At 33.4% G+C, this 22,543-nt stretch overlaps 1 protein-coding gene across 3 annotated transcripts in view; it reads right to left on the bottom strand.

Annotated features, from left to right (window-relative positions):
- The window catches only part of LOC106463225 (sn1-specific diacylglycerol lipase alpha-like), a 131,116-nt gene that overhangs the window by 97,141 nt on the left and 11,432 nt on the right, over nt 1–22,543 (bottom strand). For all 3 annotated transcript variants that reach the window (XR_002611443.1, XM_022390669.1, XM_022390670.1), the window contains exon 2: nt 1,315–1,565. Coding sequence is in view for 2 of the 3 variants with exons in the window: in XM_022390669.1 (XP_022246377.1) it covers nt 1,315–1,409 (95 nt within the window). In the remaining variant the exon portion in view is untranslated. The remainder of the gene's footprint in view (nt 1–1,314; nt 1,566–22,543) is intronic.

Raw genomic sequence — 22,543 nt, 5'->3', positions numbered from 1 at the left:
CATATTCATAGTATAAAAGTTGAATACATTATACTAACACATTTTTGAATCCCCTCGCGTCATTGCGGTCCATATCGCCACGTTCAGTCATACTTTATCTAACAACCGTGCATCTTGAAAATAGTCCTGCAGCTTAGTTTCCATTGCAAAAGTATCCATTATAAGAGTTGTCATGTACAAAGCACACATCTCCTAAGTACACGCTTTCCATAATCCATCTAATGTACGAGGACGATGGTTTCCCGACGCTCGTTTCAATAGACCGATCGCACAGAAATTCAATATGCCTCCGTATGGGATAACATGAATATCAGTTTCACTTTCCAACTGTTTGACGTATGCGACGGTTGAAGGGATATATCATGGAAACAACTTGTGTACATGTGACGTGTTTCGCTTTTCCAAACATGAAATCCTTGTTGATTATGACTACTGTTGCTTGAGGGACATGGGAGGGTTTATGCCACTGACTACTGTGTTCGTGGATTCTCATTTGTTACCCAATGCCACATTTGTGTACTACTTTGGAATATGAAGGGGGTCTTTCTGCCACAAATTGATCAATATTTCCTTGTTTTCCAATGCCATTAAGTACAATGGCTACTATGGCTATCCCCGTCTAGGAAATTCTAAATCTCCGATCTGAACATATATATTTATGATTTGAGTTTATGAATATTTTGCGACTGAAAGGATTGTCGCATACTCAATTTTCGGTGGCATCATACTACCTACGAAACGCCAAATAATGTTAAAATGTAGTTCTGAACACATTCCTTTCCATCGCAAATTTATATCAGCTGTGGTTGTCACGTGACTTCCTGATCTATTTATTCCAAAATCGACTTAATACCAACGTATTCAACCTTGTGTACTGCTGAAAGTCACCAGTAAAGTCCCGATTATACAACAATCTCAATGTTTACGTTAAATGCATTAGTACAATTCAAATACTGTTGGATAGCCGATAAATATAATTAACACTATATACATTATTTGTCATCAATAAAGACACTCGCCTTCTTTCCACGATACTACTTGGAAATCATTGGTGTACAGTTAATATGTACAGCCTGATAAGATGTATAATTAATTACCAACCAAACAGCATGAAGATAAAATTAATACACACAATCTAGGTAAATATATAAAAGCTGATAACGTATAATTATCAACTTATCAAACACAGTGAAGGTAAACTAAACATATAAAATCTGATAACACTTATAATTATCAACTTATCAAGTAGAGCGGAGGTAAGATAAATAAATAAATATATATATATACAGTCTGAAATGTGTATAACTATCCTACCAGACAGTGTGAAGGAGTAGAAGAAAGATGGCTGGCAAGACGAAGTCATCAGATCCAACGGACCATCGTCTGTTAAACAACACAATTCCTGGCATGAAGACTTGTTCTCTTACGTCGACCCACTTGACCTTAAGTCCTCCAGAAGATAATTTAAACTCCTCTATGTAGGTTTCTTTTGCATTCTCGTAGTAGCTTAAGAATGAATGTTATATCCAACATCTTCACTTGCCCCATCTTCGCTGTCCTTGTGTCTAAGGAATGAAAATTATTAAAGAGTTTTATAGACACATTTTAAGTAAAAATTGCATTCAAACATTTGCGCTAAATACCATATATATTTATATATTTCCTGAGACTACGTGTTGGAGATGCAAAGCTGTTCCAGGTTATAGAAACACCTCCGTACAGAGAATATATTTTAGTAAATTAAGAACACAGTCTCGGTATGTTAAAATTATCTTACGAAACCCAAATATTAGTTAAGGATATTGAATTACTGCCAAATAACATTGTACAAATCTGTATTTCACAAAATATCCAGTAGAAATAAAGATAAAAGATGAAGGTTTCGAGATATGTAAGTAAGAGGAAATTGTTATCAATGATTGATTTTGTTTTTCTAAATTACATGAAAAATAAACTTTTTATAAACCATCTAAACAAAAGACATACATTATGCCCCCCAGTAGCACAACAGCATGTGTGCAGACTTGCAAACGTTCGTGACTCGGCATGGCCAGGTGGTTAAAGAGCTCGACTCGCAATCTGAGGGTCGCGGGTTCGAATCCCCGTCACACCAAACATGCTCGCCCTTTCAGCCGTGGGGCCGTTATAATGTGACAGTCAATCCCACTATTTGTTGGTAAAAGAGTAGCCCAAGAGTTGGCGGTGAGTGGTGATGACTAGCTGCCTACCCTCTAGTCTTACACTGCTAAATTTGGGACGGCTAGCGCAGATAGCCCTCGTGTAGCTTTGCGCGAAATTCAAAAACAAACAAGCAACGCTCGAAACCGGATTTCTATACCTATGGTGGGCAGAGCACAGTTAGCCCATTATGTAGCTTTATGCTTAACTACAAACAAATACATATATATAATAATAATATTTTTTTCTCTTTCCAAACGTTAGTCCCCCTTCCGGGAGACTAACGGCTTGAGTTGGGATTGGCTGGTCACCAGATTCAACTCAACCGGGACTTCCGCTTTACATGACATCACACGTCATACTATATATTGCATTGCGCAGGCTAAAGGTCACCCTTTATTCTCCTGAAGAAGAATAGTCAACTATTCGAAAGCGCTCGAGTTTTGGGTCTTATTTTAAGTTTATTACACTTTATATGTGATCCTTTGTGCTAACTATTTATCAAGAATATTTAAACTAGCTATATGCACTGTTTGTAAATATTATCCAAAAATGCTGTTTATCAAGGGTACCCGTACATTCATATTAAACGAAATTCTAAAGGTCAGAGAAATTCAGTTTAATTTTAAATCACATATTTTGTTCTTTTTTAACGTCTCAATAATAAAATAGACAAATCGAAAAAAAAATCACATTTTTCAACTGTCAACGAAAAAACTGACATAAATAAAGAACAGAAATACTGGAGTATATAAACCTGATGATTATCAACCAATTTCTTATGTAAATCGAAAGATGCAGACCTAAAACTTTTTAAACATTATGAAAATGACAAAAAACGGGTATTGAGAAAATAAAACTCATGTACTTTTCATAGGGTAAACGAACAATTGTGTTAGTAAATATATATATATATATGAACGTTCGTAATTTTTGCATCTTTTCATAACTCTTCTCTTGTTTATGGCCAGGTGGTTAAAGCGCTCGACTCGCAATCTTAAGGTCGCGGGTTCGAATCCCCGTCACACCAAACATGCACGCCCTTTCAGCCGTGGGGGCGTTATAACGTGACGGTCAATCCCACTATTCGTTGGTAAAAGAGTAGCCCAAGAGTTGGCGGTGAGTGGTGATGACTAGCTGCCTTCTCTCTAGTCTTACACTGCTAAATTAGGACTGGCTAGCGCAGATAGCCCTCGTGTAGCTTTGCGCGAAATTCAAAAACAAACAAACATACTTGTTTATAATTGTATTTTAAAATGTATACTGTTGTAAGTATAAACAGACAGATCAAAGCACATACTTTATCTACCGTTTTAATATATATATGTGTGTGTGTGTGTGTATTTATCAATTTGTTTGTTTTGTTGTTATGAACAATGTGACATAATGGGTCATCTGTGCTGTGGCAACCACAGGTACTGAAACCCGGTTTTAGCGTTATAAACATTCGATGTATTACAACTAGAAACAGACAGGTCAAAACAGTTACTTTATCTACCTTTATCTACTAACTGAAAACAGACAAATGGAATATAATTCAATTTGCAACACTTATGTTTATTTCAGTGAACATAAAAATAAATAAAACAACTCCCAACAAATACGAAGACAGATCGATAAATAAAGCATGTTATTTGCTTAAAAGGACCTACACCTGCTGGGAAAAGGCCTAATCATACGAGTTATATATATGCATTGTACAACAGCATATTTTTTTCCTCAACAAATGAAAATATGGAGTGATTATAAAGAAAATTCCTTATTTAGAATTGTTATGTATTGAAAACTACTTGTTGTAGAGACACTGAGAATCATAACTTTTATTCGGAAAGAACTGGGCATGGTGCGGTCACAACATACAAAGCTTAACTCTGAATGATGTCACAACATACAAAGCTTAACTCTGAACGATATCACAACATACCAAGTTTAACTCTGAACGATATCACAACATACCAAGTTTAACTCTGTACGATGCAGCTTGAAGCATTATCTATTCTGATCAGTATTGATTGATCTTCGTTATCTCATTTTCACATACTCTGTATTTCAGGGTTAATCTGATACACATTTCCTCTGTATTTCAGGGTTAATCTGATACACATTTCCTCTGTATTTCAGGGTTAATCTGATACACATTTCCTCTGAAAAAAACCCCTAGCCAAAAATGTGCTTGTTCAATGTTCAGGGTTCTCTCCGGTCAGGAAGTGGGCTTCCATTTTGTCTTCATAACTGCGTTTTAACTAAAATGAAACTGCCTTTATATTAGTGCTTTAGAATAGCAAAGAACTATCCTATACACTAATGATATGACATGAATTTTATTCATATCACCAATCTGGTATTGTAAGGTGAAGAAAGAAGATAAATAAAAGCAGTGCGAGCAGAGTGGTTTAGGTAACATGGTTTTGAAACATTCTGTACAATGTCCCGACTTTCCTGAACAAAACATGCGATTTTCATGGTGCTTTTGGTGACATTACGTATCCTTCGTTTATAAAATATAATCATTTTAAATAAGGGGTTTTATTTATGATAAACAAAAGGAAAATAATTATCAAAAACAAATACACATACAAGCACTTGCACAAATAAAAACTTCCAAACTGAAGAGGCGTTTCATAATAAAATCTCCATTTATCGATTAGAGGAATTAATTTATACTAATTAAAAACACAGAAGCAATTGCACATAATGAAACTTCCGGTACTCGCACATATGAACACTCCAGTAGGGGGGTCCTCTACACAATAAAAATCTTGTTCATCGATACCGTAACACATTTCTCATATATACCTACATGTAAATTACCTTCATACGTTTTGGACAACTGGATTAATTTTTATCATTTCTTTGCTTTTGCTAAGGAAGAAGAAATAACTTTGACATAGAGGCCATTTTTTTATATACACAGAAAATAACCCTCCTTTATTCATAACTAAATAATCAGTGATAAATGCTCTTTTAGAAAGTAGGCTCATGTCCTGAAGGAAAACAACGTGGGTTATATTTATCTCTAGAAGTTCTCATTCTTGATATAGATTGACCGTTGGGTAACGGTATCGTCTTTCCGCAGTTTCAGGATATATATACAACTTGATGCTCCTTTGGCAAAAGTAAGCACATTGAGGTAATTCAGAAAATCTCTCTTCTCTATTTAACACTCTTAACGAGATGTGGTTTAAATATAAACCATGAATAAACTAACAATAAACCATGACTAAATCTTTTCTGCGAGCTCACAAGTCATTATCAATGTGTTTTTGTTGTTGTTGTTTTTTTGGGGGGATGAGTAGCAAACTAATTAAGTGGAAATCAGAAGAGTTTCTCTGAAGACTTTCTGGGGTTCATTATTCTCAAACGAATGTTTAAATTTTCGTATAGTAAAGAAATTCAAGTTCTGAATATTTTGTACTGAATTAAATGGACAACTTACTTTAGTAAAGCGTGAAGAATTAATTAACACCTTAAAAACAAACAAATCGGAATACAACATTAATATATATTCAGTCCTAAGAGAATGTTCCTCGTTTCTAGCAATAAAAAAACTGTCAAAATAGGTTTGGAATTTGTATATTTTGTTGACAAACACACGGTTGTTAATAAATTACCTCTCACCAAAGTTATATAAAAAACATTGATTGTTATAAATAACTATATTCTAACTGATGGTGTATAAGAAATTAATCGTTGTTCGAGCTTTCACTTAATTTCACTTCAGCATATTGCAGTTATCAAAGAAAGAACAAAATTTACTATGTGTTCGCATTTAATTTCTCAACTAAACATGTGAGTTTCAACACTTTTATGATACAACAATGTATTTTGTTTGAAATTTTTATAAAATCATTCGAAATAAGTTTTACTGTATGTCTAGTAGATATAAAGATAGATATGTACTCGGTATTAAATGTCCTTCTTTCTCTCATTTTACTGAAGTTAAGCAAAATGTCATTATACTTGTAGGGGAAGTACGTCATCCGGTTTCTATGACAACATGGGAGTCGTCGAGTTTTCCATATTATGCTTACACAAAGCTGTTTTATAAACTGAATAGCCAGTGAAATGTAATGTTCGCCTTATAAGTGATATAGATGGAATTAACTTAACGGAGCTGATGGAAATGTCATAAATGACATTTATGAACTTTAAAGGTTTAGGTACAGTTATGCTTAAGATAAGCAAAATACATGAAAAATGTTTCATAAATACAAGTGAATTGAGTTGTAGTTTAAGAATTTATGTTTGAACAAGCGGTGTAAAGAATATTGCAATTAACAGCGAAGCAAATTATATTGCAAAATACAATGAAAAAATTATATTGCAATTAACACCGAAAAAATTATATTGCAATTAACAACGAAGAAAATTATATTGCAATTAATAACGAAGAAAATTTTATTACGTTAATACACTTATGAAATCTCAAGTTGCAAAATGTAAAAAGTTAAAATCCCTTAGGCAGAGTTTGAAGCCACATATAAGAGAGAATGCCAAGAATTTAGTTTTTACACTTGCCATACTATATAGCAGTCAAGTATGTTCTCCAAAGCCATAAAGAAGTCCATCCACTCTTCCTGAGAAACTCAAACATTTCACAAAAAAATTATGTTAAAAAATAGGTGAAATGTGAACTGTCAAGTTCTGATTTATTAAGTGAAATATTCAGAAACTTACAGTTAAATACTCGTAAAAGGTAGAGATATAACCCTAAAAAAGCAACGTCTAACAAAATGTTAAAATATTATCCTTGTTGCTACCTTTACCACTGTGCACTTTAATCGAATTTGTTCTCGTTTGGGTTTTTAAGAAATATTTATCCATAAAGTTCTAGTGATCTGGTTTTCACCTGTGGAAAACTGTAAACTATATGTTTTATTTTCCTGTTTGGGGAAATATTTCGTCTTTTGTACCCACTTCTAGTTTTAAACGAATCATTAATTGTTTGAAATTCTTTCGCCCTACATTTTTGGTAAATAAATGAATGATATATTCTATACACGTTCAGTTTTGGACTTAAAACATCCTAAAATAAGATAGATTTTTTTATACCTCAATTTAAAAAACTTTCAGATTTATGTTACCTAAAATTCAGGTGAAGTGTCTGTACGTCTTCAAACAATAACTAGTTTAGATGTATGTTTAAAGACGTGATAGTGCAGCTTGCGTTTTGCCTTTGTATGATTTTTAAGCCATACTTTTTTTGTCTCTTCTTGACTAGAGACCCCACAAGTGTAGCTCTGTGCTAAGACATTAAGTGGTAAGTTAACGAACTTACAACCCAAAAATCCGGGGTTCGATTTCCTACGGTGGACACAGCAGATAGCCAAGTGTGACTTTGCCCTAAAACAAACACGCATAAATCGCATACACTATTGACCAAAGAAAAGAGCCTATTTAATTTCTCTAATAGCTACTTTAGTTGTTACTAAACATTTCATTTAGATTTTAGACTTCAAAATGGGGAAGAACGTATAGACAAATAAAAACAGAAATATGATTTTCTTGTTTCTTATAATTCTTAAAAGCCAAACCCAATTTTATAAAAACATTGCTTTTAATAGTATAGACAAATTTTTCTCTTAGGAAAATTATCGGTATGAAAATAATAACAGAAAAATAACATTGATTATTGATACAAGTTGATGAAAACAGTAATTTTAGACATATGAATATAAAGCTACCTACCTACAAACATATATCTGGACATATATTTATATATATAAAATAATGATTGTAATATGAGATACCACATATCTCACTTTTCTATAGTGTGCAATCCATATTTACAATTATTATTGTTTGTTCAGATTTCTAAAGTTCTGTTTGAAATATCAGTCAATATCATGTGAAAGATTTGCTCTATGCGTAAGTTTATATAAAAGGTGCTAGACCTGAAAGCCATATACTGCTTTATGGGATAGCTGAATTTTATTTCAGTTGTCCCTGACTTGTGCTACTCGAGAACCTTTGAAAAACATTAAAAAATAAATAAACCTCACACCGCAAAACTGGAAGACATTCTCGGTGAGTATCAGCGTATTGTTGGCTCACTCTTGAATTATTTACCAGCGTATTTGTTGGCTCATCCTTGAATTATTTACCAGCGTATTGTTGACTCACCCTTGAATTATTTACCAGTGTATTGTTGACTCACTCTTGAATTATTTCCCAGTGTATTGTTGGCTCACTCTTGAATTATTTACCAGTGTATTGTTGACTCACTCTTGAATTATTTACCAGCGTATTGTTGACTCACCCTTGAATTATTTACCTTTTTATTAATACAAAACCCTCTTAACTGTTGCTTTTTTATATATTATATACGTGTCAGGTGTACAAGGCTGGCTCAAAGGTATGGCTGGGGTAACGCATCTTAAAAAAAGTTTAGGGAACACCGTCCTAGTTTACTTTGTGTATATAGGACTGCCCTACGATTGTTCTATTGATATTTGGTTAGCTATAGAGAGGAGGTGAAATGTAAACGTAATATTGGCGTTATTAAGCAGCTTCGTTTCCGTCTTGGAAGAGCTAAGACTTGCTTTAAAGTTCTTTCGTTGTTGAATTATTTCTTCGGGTGCTTGCTGCATGTCTGTTACTAAGACAAGAAAAAGTGTATAATGGAAGGATAAACTTAGCACAAAGGTATTTAATCTTAGCAATAATAGGGATTCGAGGACTTAGGATGTGGATAACAGTGTAGTTTACGTTTGCTGATGGACTGAAAAACAAGACACAGTACCATGTTAAATTAAAACACTTTTTTTATTAGGTTATAAAACTACTGTGCTACTGTTAGGGGCGTAATTAAAATAAAAGGAATGAATTGTGATTAAACAAAAGAGATAGGTAAAGGAAATCTGAAGTTAATCAAAAATAAAATCAGCTACACACGATCAGTAAAACTGGTATGGAGACTTAACAAACGAAAACTTGTTTTGAAGTTATCTAGAAAACACACGTCCAAAATCATCCTCTTTAGGAGTTTCCGGATTGAATTTAATTTTAATATTCAACAAATTGTAATTCAAAAACACCCCTTGGCTCCTGATGAATTTCTTCAAAATACGTGTTTTTTTAAATAACAATATGCATAGAAAAACATACATTGTTGTTGTCGTTTTAATAAGCATACCTTAAATAACTACGTGTTGTGTTAATGAAAACGTACTTTAGAGTTTAGAGACTACGCGTTGTTTTAATAAACATACCTTAAATACAAACGAGTTGTTTCAATAAATATACCTTGGATTTTGTTTGTTTTAACAAAAGAATACACAAGGCGTTATTTGTCCATCGCTGCGACGCATCCCGAATTTTAGCAAAATAAGCTGTAAAGCTTACCTCGGGGACCAAGAGTTGTTTTAATATAAATACTTGAAAACACCGTTTCTGAAACTGAGGTCCGCGAGTCCTTTCCGAAATTTCATTAAAATATTTAAAAAAATATTTATATAGAATAAAAATTCTTTTCGTAAATACAATTAAAATATTTAATTTTAGAATAATGTACGGGGAATTTTTCCTTAAAAAAAAAGAGATCCGCGAAAAAAGGAACTTCGGGTTACTAAAGTTTGAACACCGCTGCCTTAGAATATACGTATTGTTTCAATAAACGTACATGAGAAATTATATTGACTTGAAAATATATGCCGTAAAAATAAGTGTACCTTTTAAATAAATATTTAGGACGATCTCTAGTAAGTCTAAGCGCTGGGAGTAAATTCAGTATATATCAATAAAGCCACATTTTCAGCATCATTAATTAAGCAGTTTCTAGCCTTTTATGCTTCTGCTATCATCTTTCTATGTTTAGCTTTCAATTGAAATACGAACGCTTTTACCTGCGATTCGGTAGGGAAGGTCGAAGCATCACGATAGTCAGTAGTAGGATGAGTAGACAGGAACACTTTGAATGCAGGTACAAGCATAATATTGTTCTCGGCTTGCTGCACAATATCTACCAAGGTGGTTCTGAATGGTTCCTGAATACCTCTGCGTGTCATTTGGAGACTTTAATGTTTCTTGTTATTGGTCGTTAAACTCATGATACGCTAAATGATTTCAGTCACCTTACCACTTTAAATCACTTTTCGCAGGCCCAACGCTAAAAGAGTGCTGGAAATACCTTCTTTTTAGCCAATAGAAATGTCCAAAAAATTTCAATTCAAATGAAGAAAAACCGGATTGGATGGGTTTTTTTCAACAAAAATGCCCCCACTGGCTCATGAGGAGCCTGTTAAAGTATATTTTTAGCCCATGTGTTTTTAAGACATGTTTTTAAATCATATATGTTTTTTAAGGTATGCGACTTAAACCAACAAGTACTTTTTAATGTATGCTTGGCAAAACAATACGTTTCCTGAAACACATCTATAAAAACGAGTTTTTGCTTGAGGCGGTTTGTTTAAAACAATAAGCATTTTTCTTGCTGACTTTTTGATAAACTTACCGAACACATTTTGTTCAATAAATTGGTCGAAGCGATCAAGTTGATAGTGATTTTTGTATGATGAACATGAACAAAGTATTGTATTCCTTAGTCATATAACTATTACCATGCAGTAATATGTGAAATCATTGCATTGAGATAGATGATATGAAATAAATAAATGATTAACTTGTATTGAAGCGAAAGTCAACGTTGGACTGAAAAGGACAGGAGAATGTGTCGTAAATTATGTCCATATAAATTTAGTGTTGTTCCGTTATTTGAATGGTTATTTTAGCGCAATAAATAGAGGTTCGAAGATTGAGTGTGTGGGAGGACAAATACAGTGATATATGGCAGGTGAAATGAACGTGACAAGACATGGCGTGAAGTTAAACAAAATTTATACTTTTTTACAAAACAAGTGGAGGTTGAACCTGTGGTAAAAACAATTATTACATTACTGAATTAATAAATGAAGCAAACAGAATGAAATGAAATAAATAAATGAATACATTGTATTAAAGTGAAAAGTCGTTAAAAGAAACTGTATTTAATAAAAGAAAAGGAAAATAAACTTTACTTGGAATGAACTGAAAAACCGATTCGCAGATTATCTAAAAAATAGTATATATACAGTATATGTATAGACGCACAATGAACAGAATGAACAATCAAAGTGTATGCCAACGAGACTTCACGCGCGAGGTTTGACTCTTTCAATATAAAAAATGAAGAATTGGGCTGAAAAACACTAAACTGAAGCTGACCAGTCACAAAAACCTGGCATACGACCTTCGTACAGCATATACAAGGATAGAATACAACTACTCCAGTAGACAGCCTCCTTACATGAATTCTGCTACAGGAAGAAACACATAGAATCAATTTAGCCCATGATTTCGACTGAATTTATTAAATCTCAAAAACAATTCTACAAACATTTTAAAATTTTGGAAACATGAAATATATATACTATAGAAAAGAGGGATATGTGTTGTCTACATACAACAAGTCTATTACATGTATATACTTATTATAATATAGTTCCAATAAAATTATGACTCAAACTTTAAAAACAGGGAAGAAATCAACACTAGACTAGATATACAAAAACGACTCTTGACAAGTTTGATAAATGGGACTAACACTAAGTGAGCCACTTATTAGGAACAATAAGTAAATGGTAGCCGCCTGGACTTCAACCTTATTCAGGTCACTTCTGTTTAAAACATAACTCCAGTTTTGTTTTACGAACGATATAGATCAATAATTCTTAGGAACTATCATAATTAAACAATTGACATGAAGCACACCAGCGATAAAAATTACTACAAAAAAAAATTGATAAAATATTGCTAAGGTTCTAAGTTGACAACAACTCGTGGATAGAACAGCACGAGGTTTAAACTGTAACATATGTGTTAAAGTAAACACGTGTAACAATATATGTACAGTCTGATAATATTGCGTTTGAAATGATAAAACAAGGTAAAATGAAATAAAAGGTAACTACGTGGTGCTATGAAACTTATAAATGACGGTCAGAATGGTAAAGTATATGCGAGTTAAAATTACGAGAAGAAAAAGCGTTTACTTAAGCCGTCTGGGTGAAAAATACCTAAGTTATGATTTAGTCGGTTTTCAAGTTCTCCTTTAAGAAGGTGCACACTTCAGTCCCACTACAGAGAATTCACTGAAGTTCTGTCCTGAACTACTGAAGTGACGTCACAAGGATGGGATTCGTCTTATAATCTAATACCACTGAGATGTTCATGGGTTCTATCCTCGAAGCGACAATTTATTTGTCCCACCTATAGCTGTCCACAAAATGTTTACACACAATTTGGCAGTGTTCTGAACAAGTGAATGACTGAATTATACGGTACATCCTTTTACCTGAGTAGTATTGTTCACATATTCCCAAGTGACGCATTTGAAACATTCATGATGCCGGGTATCAAGCGGGTTTTGAATACGATTGCTAGGTGTCAAGACATTATACACCATAAGGTAGCGAATATTAGTGTCATATCTGTAGAATATTAAGGGTCGTTCTTAGTAGAACCTTCTGTACTTTGTAGTTCTCAGTTATTACTTTTTTTTACTTTTATCCTGATAGGCTAGTTTATCAGAACTAGAGGAATGCAGTCTTTGTTATGTGATCGAAAGGACGGTTCACGAGGTTGAGTAGCGGTCTTCCAGACAGTATTGGATATTAGAAAATTGGGTTACACGAGTCATGTATTGATTATAGTTTATTAATTTTAACAATATTCTAGGAATCATTGTATATGCAATTAGTAATGAAAATATACGGTAACTTATAAAGCTGGCATTTAGTTTATAAAGTTATCACTAGAAAATTTATGTCACAGAAAACAAATGCACTATGAAACTGTTCCAAAAGGCTTATAAAAGCAGACGATAAGCGGTTGGCACTGTGCCATGTTATTTGGGTTGAACTTTTGCGGTGGTAACCATCTTCAACAATAGCTTTACTTCGCCTAGTGTAACTTGGTAACATAAAAATGGAGTGTTGGAAGATACCGCCATTCTAGCCGTTATTGTGACCAACAGTTTTGTTTGAGAGCTCAAGATAAATAACTAAATTTAAAAAATATGAATAGTTTCCGGCTGCGTTACGTAGCGGCAGGAGCTTGTATTACCAGTGAGGATTTTCATACTCATTTATGACGAATCTTGTTATCTTATCTTAGGCAGAAAAACCGGAAGTATAAGAAAAATGAGCCAGGCAATAACGTAATATTATGTTTTTTGAAAATATGAGCCTCCATCTTCAGCTTCCGTCAAGTTATGAAAAAATAACAACTACTTACATTAATTATAACTCGAAGCCTTTCTAGTGAAATCCAACCTAAAATCGTGCAGTGAAAGGAAACACGGACAGAGTTATGACTAAAGAGAAACAAAAAGTCTTTCCAAAGCGAAATACTTATTCGCCAAGTTCACTGAACGATCTAAAGCCAATAGATACAATATTTTAAAGGTGGAAGCCTTTAATGATCACCATGGAAACTGAAAACTTCGCATAACATAGCTTTTAGAACAGAAACAGATTCCGAAACAATACCTCAGAACAATCTGGAGCAATGCCAATCTGTGTTATGTTTACAAAGAAAACTTTCTGCCCCCCAAAAAGCAATTGTAATAAATTTGGCATATCCCTTGGTATAATTAACAATACAAAACTTTCTGTCTCCAGAAAAACCAATTATAATAAAGCTGGCACATATTCTGGTACCATTAGCAATATAACGAATACGAGTTTGAAGTTGACAAAGACTCACAAACCAAATGTTCATAAGCTCCATTCAAGCCTCGAAATCAACGAATATTTTCATGACATAATTAACCGAAAAAACTGGAATCTCAGCTATCCCATTAGACTACATACCTGTCAAGTACCCTGATGCAGCCTATTAGACTACATACCTGTCAAGTACCCTGATGCAGCCCATTAGACTACATACCTGTCAAGTACCCTGATGCAGCCCATTAGACTACATACCTGTCAAGTACCCTGATGCAGCCTATTTAGACTACATACCTGTCAAGTACCCTGATGCAGCCTATTAGACTACATACCTGTCAAGTACCCTGATGCAGCCTATTAGACTACATACCTGTCAAGTACCCTGATGCAGCCTATTAGACTACATACCTGTCAAGTACCCTGATGCAGCCCATTAGACTACATACCTGTCAAGTACCCTGATGCAGCTCCAGCGGACTATGGTCTGGTTAAACAATATCCATGTAATAACTTTTACCAGAATAGTTGCTAAAAATCTTTAATAAACATTCAAGTAAATAATAACTAGTTTTAATTATGAGTGACAGACAAGTCACAAAAAAACCCAATGTCGTCACTCTGCTACAGGTCATCAGTTCGGTATTCTCACTGTTAGCTGTATGATCTGTGGAAAGTTTGTAAAGATGTGTGATCTATGATTGATCTTTCTATTTTTTTCAGAAGCTTATTGCAATTAGAAGTGCAATGTAGGCCAAATTCAGGTGTTTTTACATTTTAAACTGTAAAATGCATTCTAAATGTATATCAATGACCTAGCATATAGTCTAATAGTATCTTTCACGGGCAAATCTAATGATATAAGAAATATCTCTTTTGGGTGGGTGGGGGGTGTTTTTTCTCCACGCCTTTGGCATTTTCCGTATTTATGTAGAAATGCTAGCGTGGTGTCATCCAAATTATGTTCAGTCTGATATTTCCACTGGTTTACTTTGGAAGATATGGCAAGTACTTTCTTACTTTTGAATTAAATAGTTGATGAATAATTCCAGAAAAAATCATTTAAAACTAACCTAATGACATGACATTTTTGCAAATGATTATTAACATGTGCTTTTGATCAGTCACATTGCATTTTCTAATTTTAGGACTTTCATTAAAATATAACCGTGTACTTTAGTTTTAAATGATATCAACTCTTGGTGACAACAGTAATAGAATTAGTTTTATGTTACTTTTATATTTCACGTCCAATGTCAGCTTTCTAAGAGTTTCAACCAATCACTTTGAAGGCATTCAAGCTCGTTGAATTAGAAATATTCTGATACTCTTGCTCTCCTAGGTGGATGTAACTAAAAGTTATAAAACTCTAGTGCAATTAAAGTTTTGACAGTAGGCATAATGACAATGAATACGTTGAATTTTAAATAACTTTTAATATCAGACATACGTTGACCAACAAATGTAACTGCAGTTTCACTCTGCATCAAAAACAGTAAGAAAACATGATTTTTTTTTCACCTGCAGGATGAAAAAGTTAAAAAAAGACGTACGTTATCTTACTCGCTCAAACATTTATTGATAAGTTTCAGCTTAATGTCCACTTCTAGTAATGAAGTCATCATACACTTTAAGCCTGTTATTATTAAACAAATTACTGAATATTTTACGATGATAATTATATTTCACATCTTATTTTTATCAAGCGTTGAAATGTACGAGCATTTAGTTCTTTTAAAGCTTTATTAACAGAACCACGTCTCCAGACAATTGTAAGCCTAACCTATTAAAATAAGATTGACTGAAGCTAACTTAAATATGAAATGTACATAAATGTGCAGAGGTTGAATTAAGCTTTTTTTCTCGAAATTACACAATTTGACAAGTTTGATTTTGAGACGTAGTTTAAACGGTAGCAAAATTCGATACAAACTAAAATTGGATTATGCTAACGTGATGTTTTACTGCTAATACGACTTATACGGCATGCTGTGATTGGTTCAGAAGATGCGAGCAGTGTTTTAATAGAGAGGCTTCACCCACAGCCAAGATGTGTATATGCACCATAGAAACCCTGTGAACATATTATGTTCATCTCAGACAACAAGAATTTTAGTTTATTCTATATTGTATTAGGAAGACAGAAATTATCATTTCCGATCTGCACATTAGGTAATTTAGAACTGCACATCAACCTATTGGAATTCCACAATATGTGATGAGCTGCACACTAATATTGGTCCAGATGGTCAGTGCAGTGTTTGCCTCCCAACTAGAAGGCTTGCCAGAATAAAAGAATCCCGGGTAAAACGGTGTTAAAAATCCCTTAATTTTATAAATTTCCAAGTTCGTTTTAACAGACAAAAACAGCAATACTTTTAGATATATGTATATTGTGAAGTTTGAAGCAACAAACATGATCACTATGTTTCAAATTACATGTGTTATCCGGAGAATCTTGTAAAACACATGAAGACCGTTAAAACAAAATTTACTCACTGAAAACTGAGACCTCGGACGGCGGCTAGTCAACAACATCCACTGACAAATCTTGAGCCACGTTTGTCTTATCGAAGAGTGGGATTTAACCATTATTAATAAAGCGTGGCTACGGTATCAAAGTGCGATAAACACGATAACAAATAAGCCACGCCCGGCCACAGTGGGTGTCAAGGTTTTTGCTGTTTTAGCCTTAATTTTAAATACGTATACACACATTGGTTTGAATTTGAATTCCTTCCATTCAAAAGAACTATTTAAAAATATAATTATTCCTAGTTTTCAAGTAAGTTAGCATCAGAAGGTCGCATCCTTTAGCCTAATAATAAAATCAATTTGTCAAACAAATTCTGAGTTCTTACAAGAATATAACGACAGTTCAAAATTCGACTAGAAGCTCTTTGATTTTCCTCTTGGCTACATATAATTCACTTCAACAGCCTAGCTGTAGCATTCATTTTTCCATAGTTGAAATGAAAATTAGGCTTTTGTAGATACCTTTGCTTGTGTAAGGTTCATGAACCATATCAAACAGAAGTTTACAATAAAGAACACTAATGAGTTATCTATGTCACTCCTGGGTCAATAATAATAATAATAATTTGAATAAGTTTCTTTCCAATATTTCCCAGAAAGGAGGTGTTCATAAGAAACCGAAGATGCAGCATACTAATGAATTAAATATTAATCAGACGTCGATGAAAATAGAACAATCTGATGTTATCCTTTGAGCTGTTGGTAATAGTTACAAGATGATAAGAATGTAAAAAAAAAAAAAAAACAATGAATTTTGCCCATTTGAAAATTACACCATGTAGTTAAGAATGAGTTGAAGAGTGTCAAAAGCCCGCTTTAACTTTCAGCGGTGACGTATAATCTGATATCTTACTTAATGCAGGATCGTAGTGTTTACCACACTGTCATTGAAATCAGAGATACTCAAACTATAATATCAACAAAGAAGTTTTGGCTCAGCATTTACGCTAGTAAAATAAAAGAAAGCTCTGTATACGCAAGAGTGTCAGCTGTACGTTAAAACTAAAAACCAATTATGCTTTAATATAGCCAAGTATATCCTAGTATAACGCACAGACACAAGCTTACTCAGCCCTGAGGCAAAAAACCCTCAATAAAGCTAAAAAGGGGTGGCAGATTTTGAACCTTGTGAATATAGGTTTATTGGGATTACTTACACAGAATTTTGATGCATTCAGTGTGAAGTTCAATTATTACAATAATAAATAAACACCAATAAAATAGAGTTTAACTATTTGTGTTTCTCATTTCATATCATCTCCTTAATTTCGTTGAACCAAGGGACTCTCATTCAGGTCTAACTTTTGATTATTAACAGCAACCCATAGGACTTTCTACTATTGATAATAGTTGTTATCCAATTTAAAAAAATAATTTGACTTGAACCAAGAGTTCTGAGCTTTAAAAGTCGATTGACATAGCTTAAATACCTTGCAATTTTCATCGGTATAAACAAATGAAAGGAAAATTAAGGACTTCAGAGTTCGACTTAATAGTAACTAAATGGGTTTGAATTTCTTGCGGTCTCAGAATATTTACATTCACGTCATATTTCATTAACGTAATTAGTATTTTTTATTATTAACGCATTTTGGGGGTTTGTTGGTAATAATAAATTGTTAAAAAATAATTTCGAACTTATTTCTCTCGAAGAAAAATTCTAATACAGTTTTAGAGTAAAGTCAGTTTTCTTATGGGTTTAAATACATTATAAGAAAATTTAAACCACTACGTTATGAAAGTATTACATTAAATTATTACATTATTACATTAAAACCCTACGCTTGCTATAAACATCTGAAATATATATTAATTTAATAGCATTACTAGGAAGGTTGTGTTTCCGAATCAAAATATTAATAATTAAATTCAAATCCATTTATCACAAAAACGCGTTTCAAACATATTTGAATTAAGCTGCTGTAAGTTTGTAAATAAAAGCTCAGTAAAACACGAAAATATGTAAAATACAGCGGTTTGTGTTCATTGATAAATATGTATAAACTTGGCAAAACCCATTGTAACGTTTTGTGAGTCGACATAAAATCCCACTTATAAAGATATGGACAAACACTGTCTATTTAAAACATTTTGTGGGTTACATAATAAAAAAAACGATTCTATGAGTACCGACTAATAGAAAATGCAAGCTTTATAAATATTATTTGTGATGCTTGACTAAAGAAGCATGTTAGACTAATATAATAATAAGTTAGCAAACAATGATTTATAAGCATAATAAAGTGATTCATTAGGTCGTCAAGAAATTAATGTCGCGTTTTGGAACACTTTCATTAACCCCCCCCCCAAAAAAAAACGTACATCACGTATAATAGATCAAAATAATGTGTAAAGTTTAGTATACTCTAATCCCTTTTAGTGATGCCACACGACGAGACACACATTCGGTATGTAATACTGTTTGAATACAAGAAGGGAAACAATGCAACTGTAGCCACAAATAATATCAAAGAAGTCTATGGAAATGTATTGAACGTTAGTAAGTGTCAACGATGGTTCAGCAAATTTTTTCAGCTGACTTTAGCATTAAAAACTGTGATGGCAGGGGCCAATATGTTGGAATTGATACTGATGCTCTGAAGACGCTTGTTGAGTTTACCCCAAGACAACACACTCGTGAAATGGCGCTGAAATTGCATGTCTCGTAAAACAATACTAAACATCTAAGTAATATGGGACAACTCTCTAAAAAAGGTGTTTGGGTGCCTCACGAGCTCACCGATGATCATTGTTTCCAACGTGTGACTGTCTCTTCTGGCGCGCACTGCGTGTGAACCATTTGTGGACAGAATTGTTACCGGTGATGAAAAATGGATTCTCTATGCGAATATTAAACACCAAAAATAATGGCTCAGTCCCAGACAAAAAAACCACTTCCAACCCCAAAACCTGGACTCCATCCTCAGAAAATGATGCCTTGCATTTGGTGGGAAATCAAAGGAGTAATTCATTTCGAACTCCTCAATCCACAGCGAACTATGAATGCAGAGATGTATAGTCAGCAACTGGAACGTTTAAATCAAGCCCTTCATCAGAAACTCCCTTCATTTATCAATCGGAAAGATGTTCTTCTTCTCCGTGATAATGCACGTCCACATGTGACACGTTTGACGCAACACAAGATTATGGAGTTGGGTTGGGAAGTTCTCCCCCACCCACAATATTCTCCAGATATGGCACCATCAAATTACCATCTTTTCCATTCGCTGCAACACCATCTTAATGGCAAAACGTATGCAAATATAGAAGGTGTTAAAGAGGACATCGACATGTTTTTTGCTTCAAAACCAAATGATTTCTTTAATAATGGAATTAACAACCTGATTGTAAGATGGAAAAGTATCATCGATAAGAATGGAGACTATTTCATTTAATAAATGTTTTGTTTTGATATATAAGTTGTTCGTGTTTTTTCATCTAAAAAAAGCGACATTAATTTCTTGACGACCTAATATTTTGGGATTAACGTACTACATGTTTTCGACACAACATTTGAAGAAGAAAGACCCGTCGATACATGTTCTATATTCCCCGAAAAATAGTCACTTTATTATGCTTATAAATCGTTGTTTGCCAACTTATGCTTATTGTGATGACTAATTTAAAAAATTTGCTTACACTATTTATTGTAAACTTAACAACTATAACAACAGATTTTCTCGTTACAGTCTAGTAATGGAAAAAAGAGAGAGAAGAAAACATGCTTTAACTATCTAAACAGAATTATAAAACAATGTATAACTAACTAAACAGAATTATAAAACAATGTATAACTAACTAAACAGAATTATAAAACAATGTATACTAAATAACCATAATTATAAAATAATGTATAACTAAATAACCATAATTATAAAATAATGTATAACTAAATAATCAGAATTATAAAATAATGCATAACTAACTAAACAGAATTATAAAATAATGCATAACTAAATAACCATTATTATAAAATAATGTATAACTAAATAATCAGAATTATAAAACAATGCATAACTAAATAATCAGAATTATAATATTGAAGTAGAGATGAAATCTGGAACTAAAATATGTAGATACAACAGTTTTATAAGCTGTAATTCATGTTTTCTTTAGTACGTAGGATTGCTCGTAAATAGCATATAAGTGTACAGTATGTTGAATCGTAGTGCCTTTCTTTACTTGAATATTTCGCTATCTTTATATCGATCCTACATATTTATCCATTTACATCCAGGTCATGAATTACAGCTGCAGCAATAACAGTTCTTGACGAAATCTTCAGTCGATTACGTTTGCACTGACTATGAACCACTTCCAACAAAGTTTTCGTCCTAATAAATATACAATACATTACGAATAACAAACTGGTTTTTTAGTCGACAGTTTTTGAAAAAGATTTTGAACGAATTTAATCCACTTGCAAATAATATTGTGTCAAAATTTCTATTTTCTTTTTTCAGTGGTCGAGAACTATTTGATGGCATAAAAATAATCCAGTTTCCCTACTGGAGTTTGAAAACTGTAGGCGTCGCTGATTCAAGCGTGTTTCTGAACGGCCTTTTTAGGTGCAAACTGTAGGCATCGCTGATTGAAACGTGTTTCTGAACGACTATTTTAAGTGAGCCAACTGAAAATATAGTGATATACGAGCAAGTTTTCATTCAAAGAAATGGTGACTCAGATATAGAACTTCTGGGTGATCATGAGAGGCTTAATTCAGTATATTTTAAATGTTAAGTGAAGTTTATGATTTGACGAAAATGTCTAAATACTTTTACAAAAACCCCACTGTAATTTCATCATCTTTAATTGTAAATGTAATTTCATTTTAATTTCATCATCTTCAATTGTCTAACTAATTGAAAAAGGGTGTATCATGTAAGTGAACCAACCAGAAATGATCGTGGAGAACAGTTCAGTAATAAAAAAAAGAGTTATTGGACACTCATGAATGAATACTCCACGTACTTACAATGTAAGACAACTAGAAGTGTTCTTTCAATGTTTCACTCAGCGGGTATCAACAATATATTGAACTGATTGTTAATTGCACTTTATACGAAATATATTCCAAATCATGGCGTTGGAATGGGGAGGAGGGAATATGTTTGAGCCCCTACATTATTTGTGCATGGATAAATAAGCTACTGTACTTGTTTCATTTATATCTACTGCAATACTATTGGAGCAATTACACGTGTATAAGTACCACTCCGCTTCTTACCTATTGTCACTCACAAGTGGTGTGCGTTTAAAAATCAACACAAAGCCAACGCACGTGAGTGAGTCAAAGCTCTATTGAACGAGGATAATTATGGGCAGAACAGATGTAAGACGGCGAAATATCCTTAATTTATTGATAAACTTTACAGAACTATATTCGTGGTTGATTCCATCCAATAATTATTTCTTCCGACACCACCGATTCCACGTGTCGTGCTGCCCTTTGAACTACTTCCTCTATCGTTGGTCATGCTCATTCTGATTTCTGTGATTCTGTAATGTTGGCTGCCACGACAAGTTCCATTGTAGCCAACTCCTGACAAACTTGCCATATAATTTTCATGTACGTGGACGTTGCTTTAGTAGGACAAAGGCAAAAAGTAAGTTGAAGCTGCATGGAAGACTTGGAGAATATGTGGTTCAATAAGATTGTTATTACTTCAGTTTCTTCGACCACCTGTTTCATTAAGATAGCCGTTGATTTTAGGAGGCTTATAATCCTTTATTATTAAACTTAACAGTACCTAAATATGTGCCAAGCATCATCGCTTAGGGTGTGGCTGAAGACTCTAAGACGGGCCACTTAACCGGAGAAGTGTAATCAGGCTAACTGCAGCGCTTCAAGCAGCGAGCTACTGCTACAGTTGTGCTACTGCTGCTCAAGCAGGCTGCCGTATAATGAGTCTCTGCATGTATAAACGTATCGTTATTTGTATGAATAGCAAGGTGACTGACATAATTCCCAGTTTCATGTATATGTCTTTAATAAACACACAATTATCAACTTCAATAAGTTCTCCTCGATATAAATCATGAAAATTATAGTTATTAACGATATAAATAATGAAAACTATAGTTATTAACGATATAAATAATGAAAACTATAGTTATTAACGATA

The sequence above is a fragment of the Limulus polyphemus genome, unplaced genomic scaffold (genome assembly GCF_000517525.1).
Source record: "Limulus polyphemus unplaced genomic scaffold, Limulus_polyphemus-2.1.2 Scaffold1352, whole genome shotgun sequence".
Lineage (NCBI taxonomy): Eukaryota > Metazoa > Arthropoda > Merostomata > Xiphosura > Limulidae > Limulus > Limulus polyphemus.
This window is presented reverse-complemented; position numbering and strand designations above follow the sequence as displayed.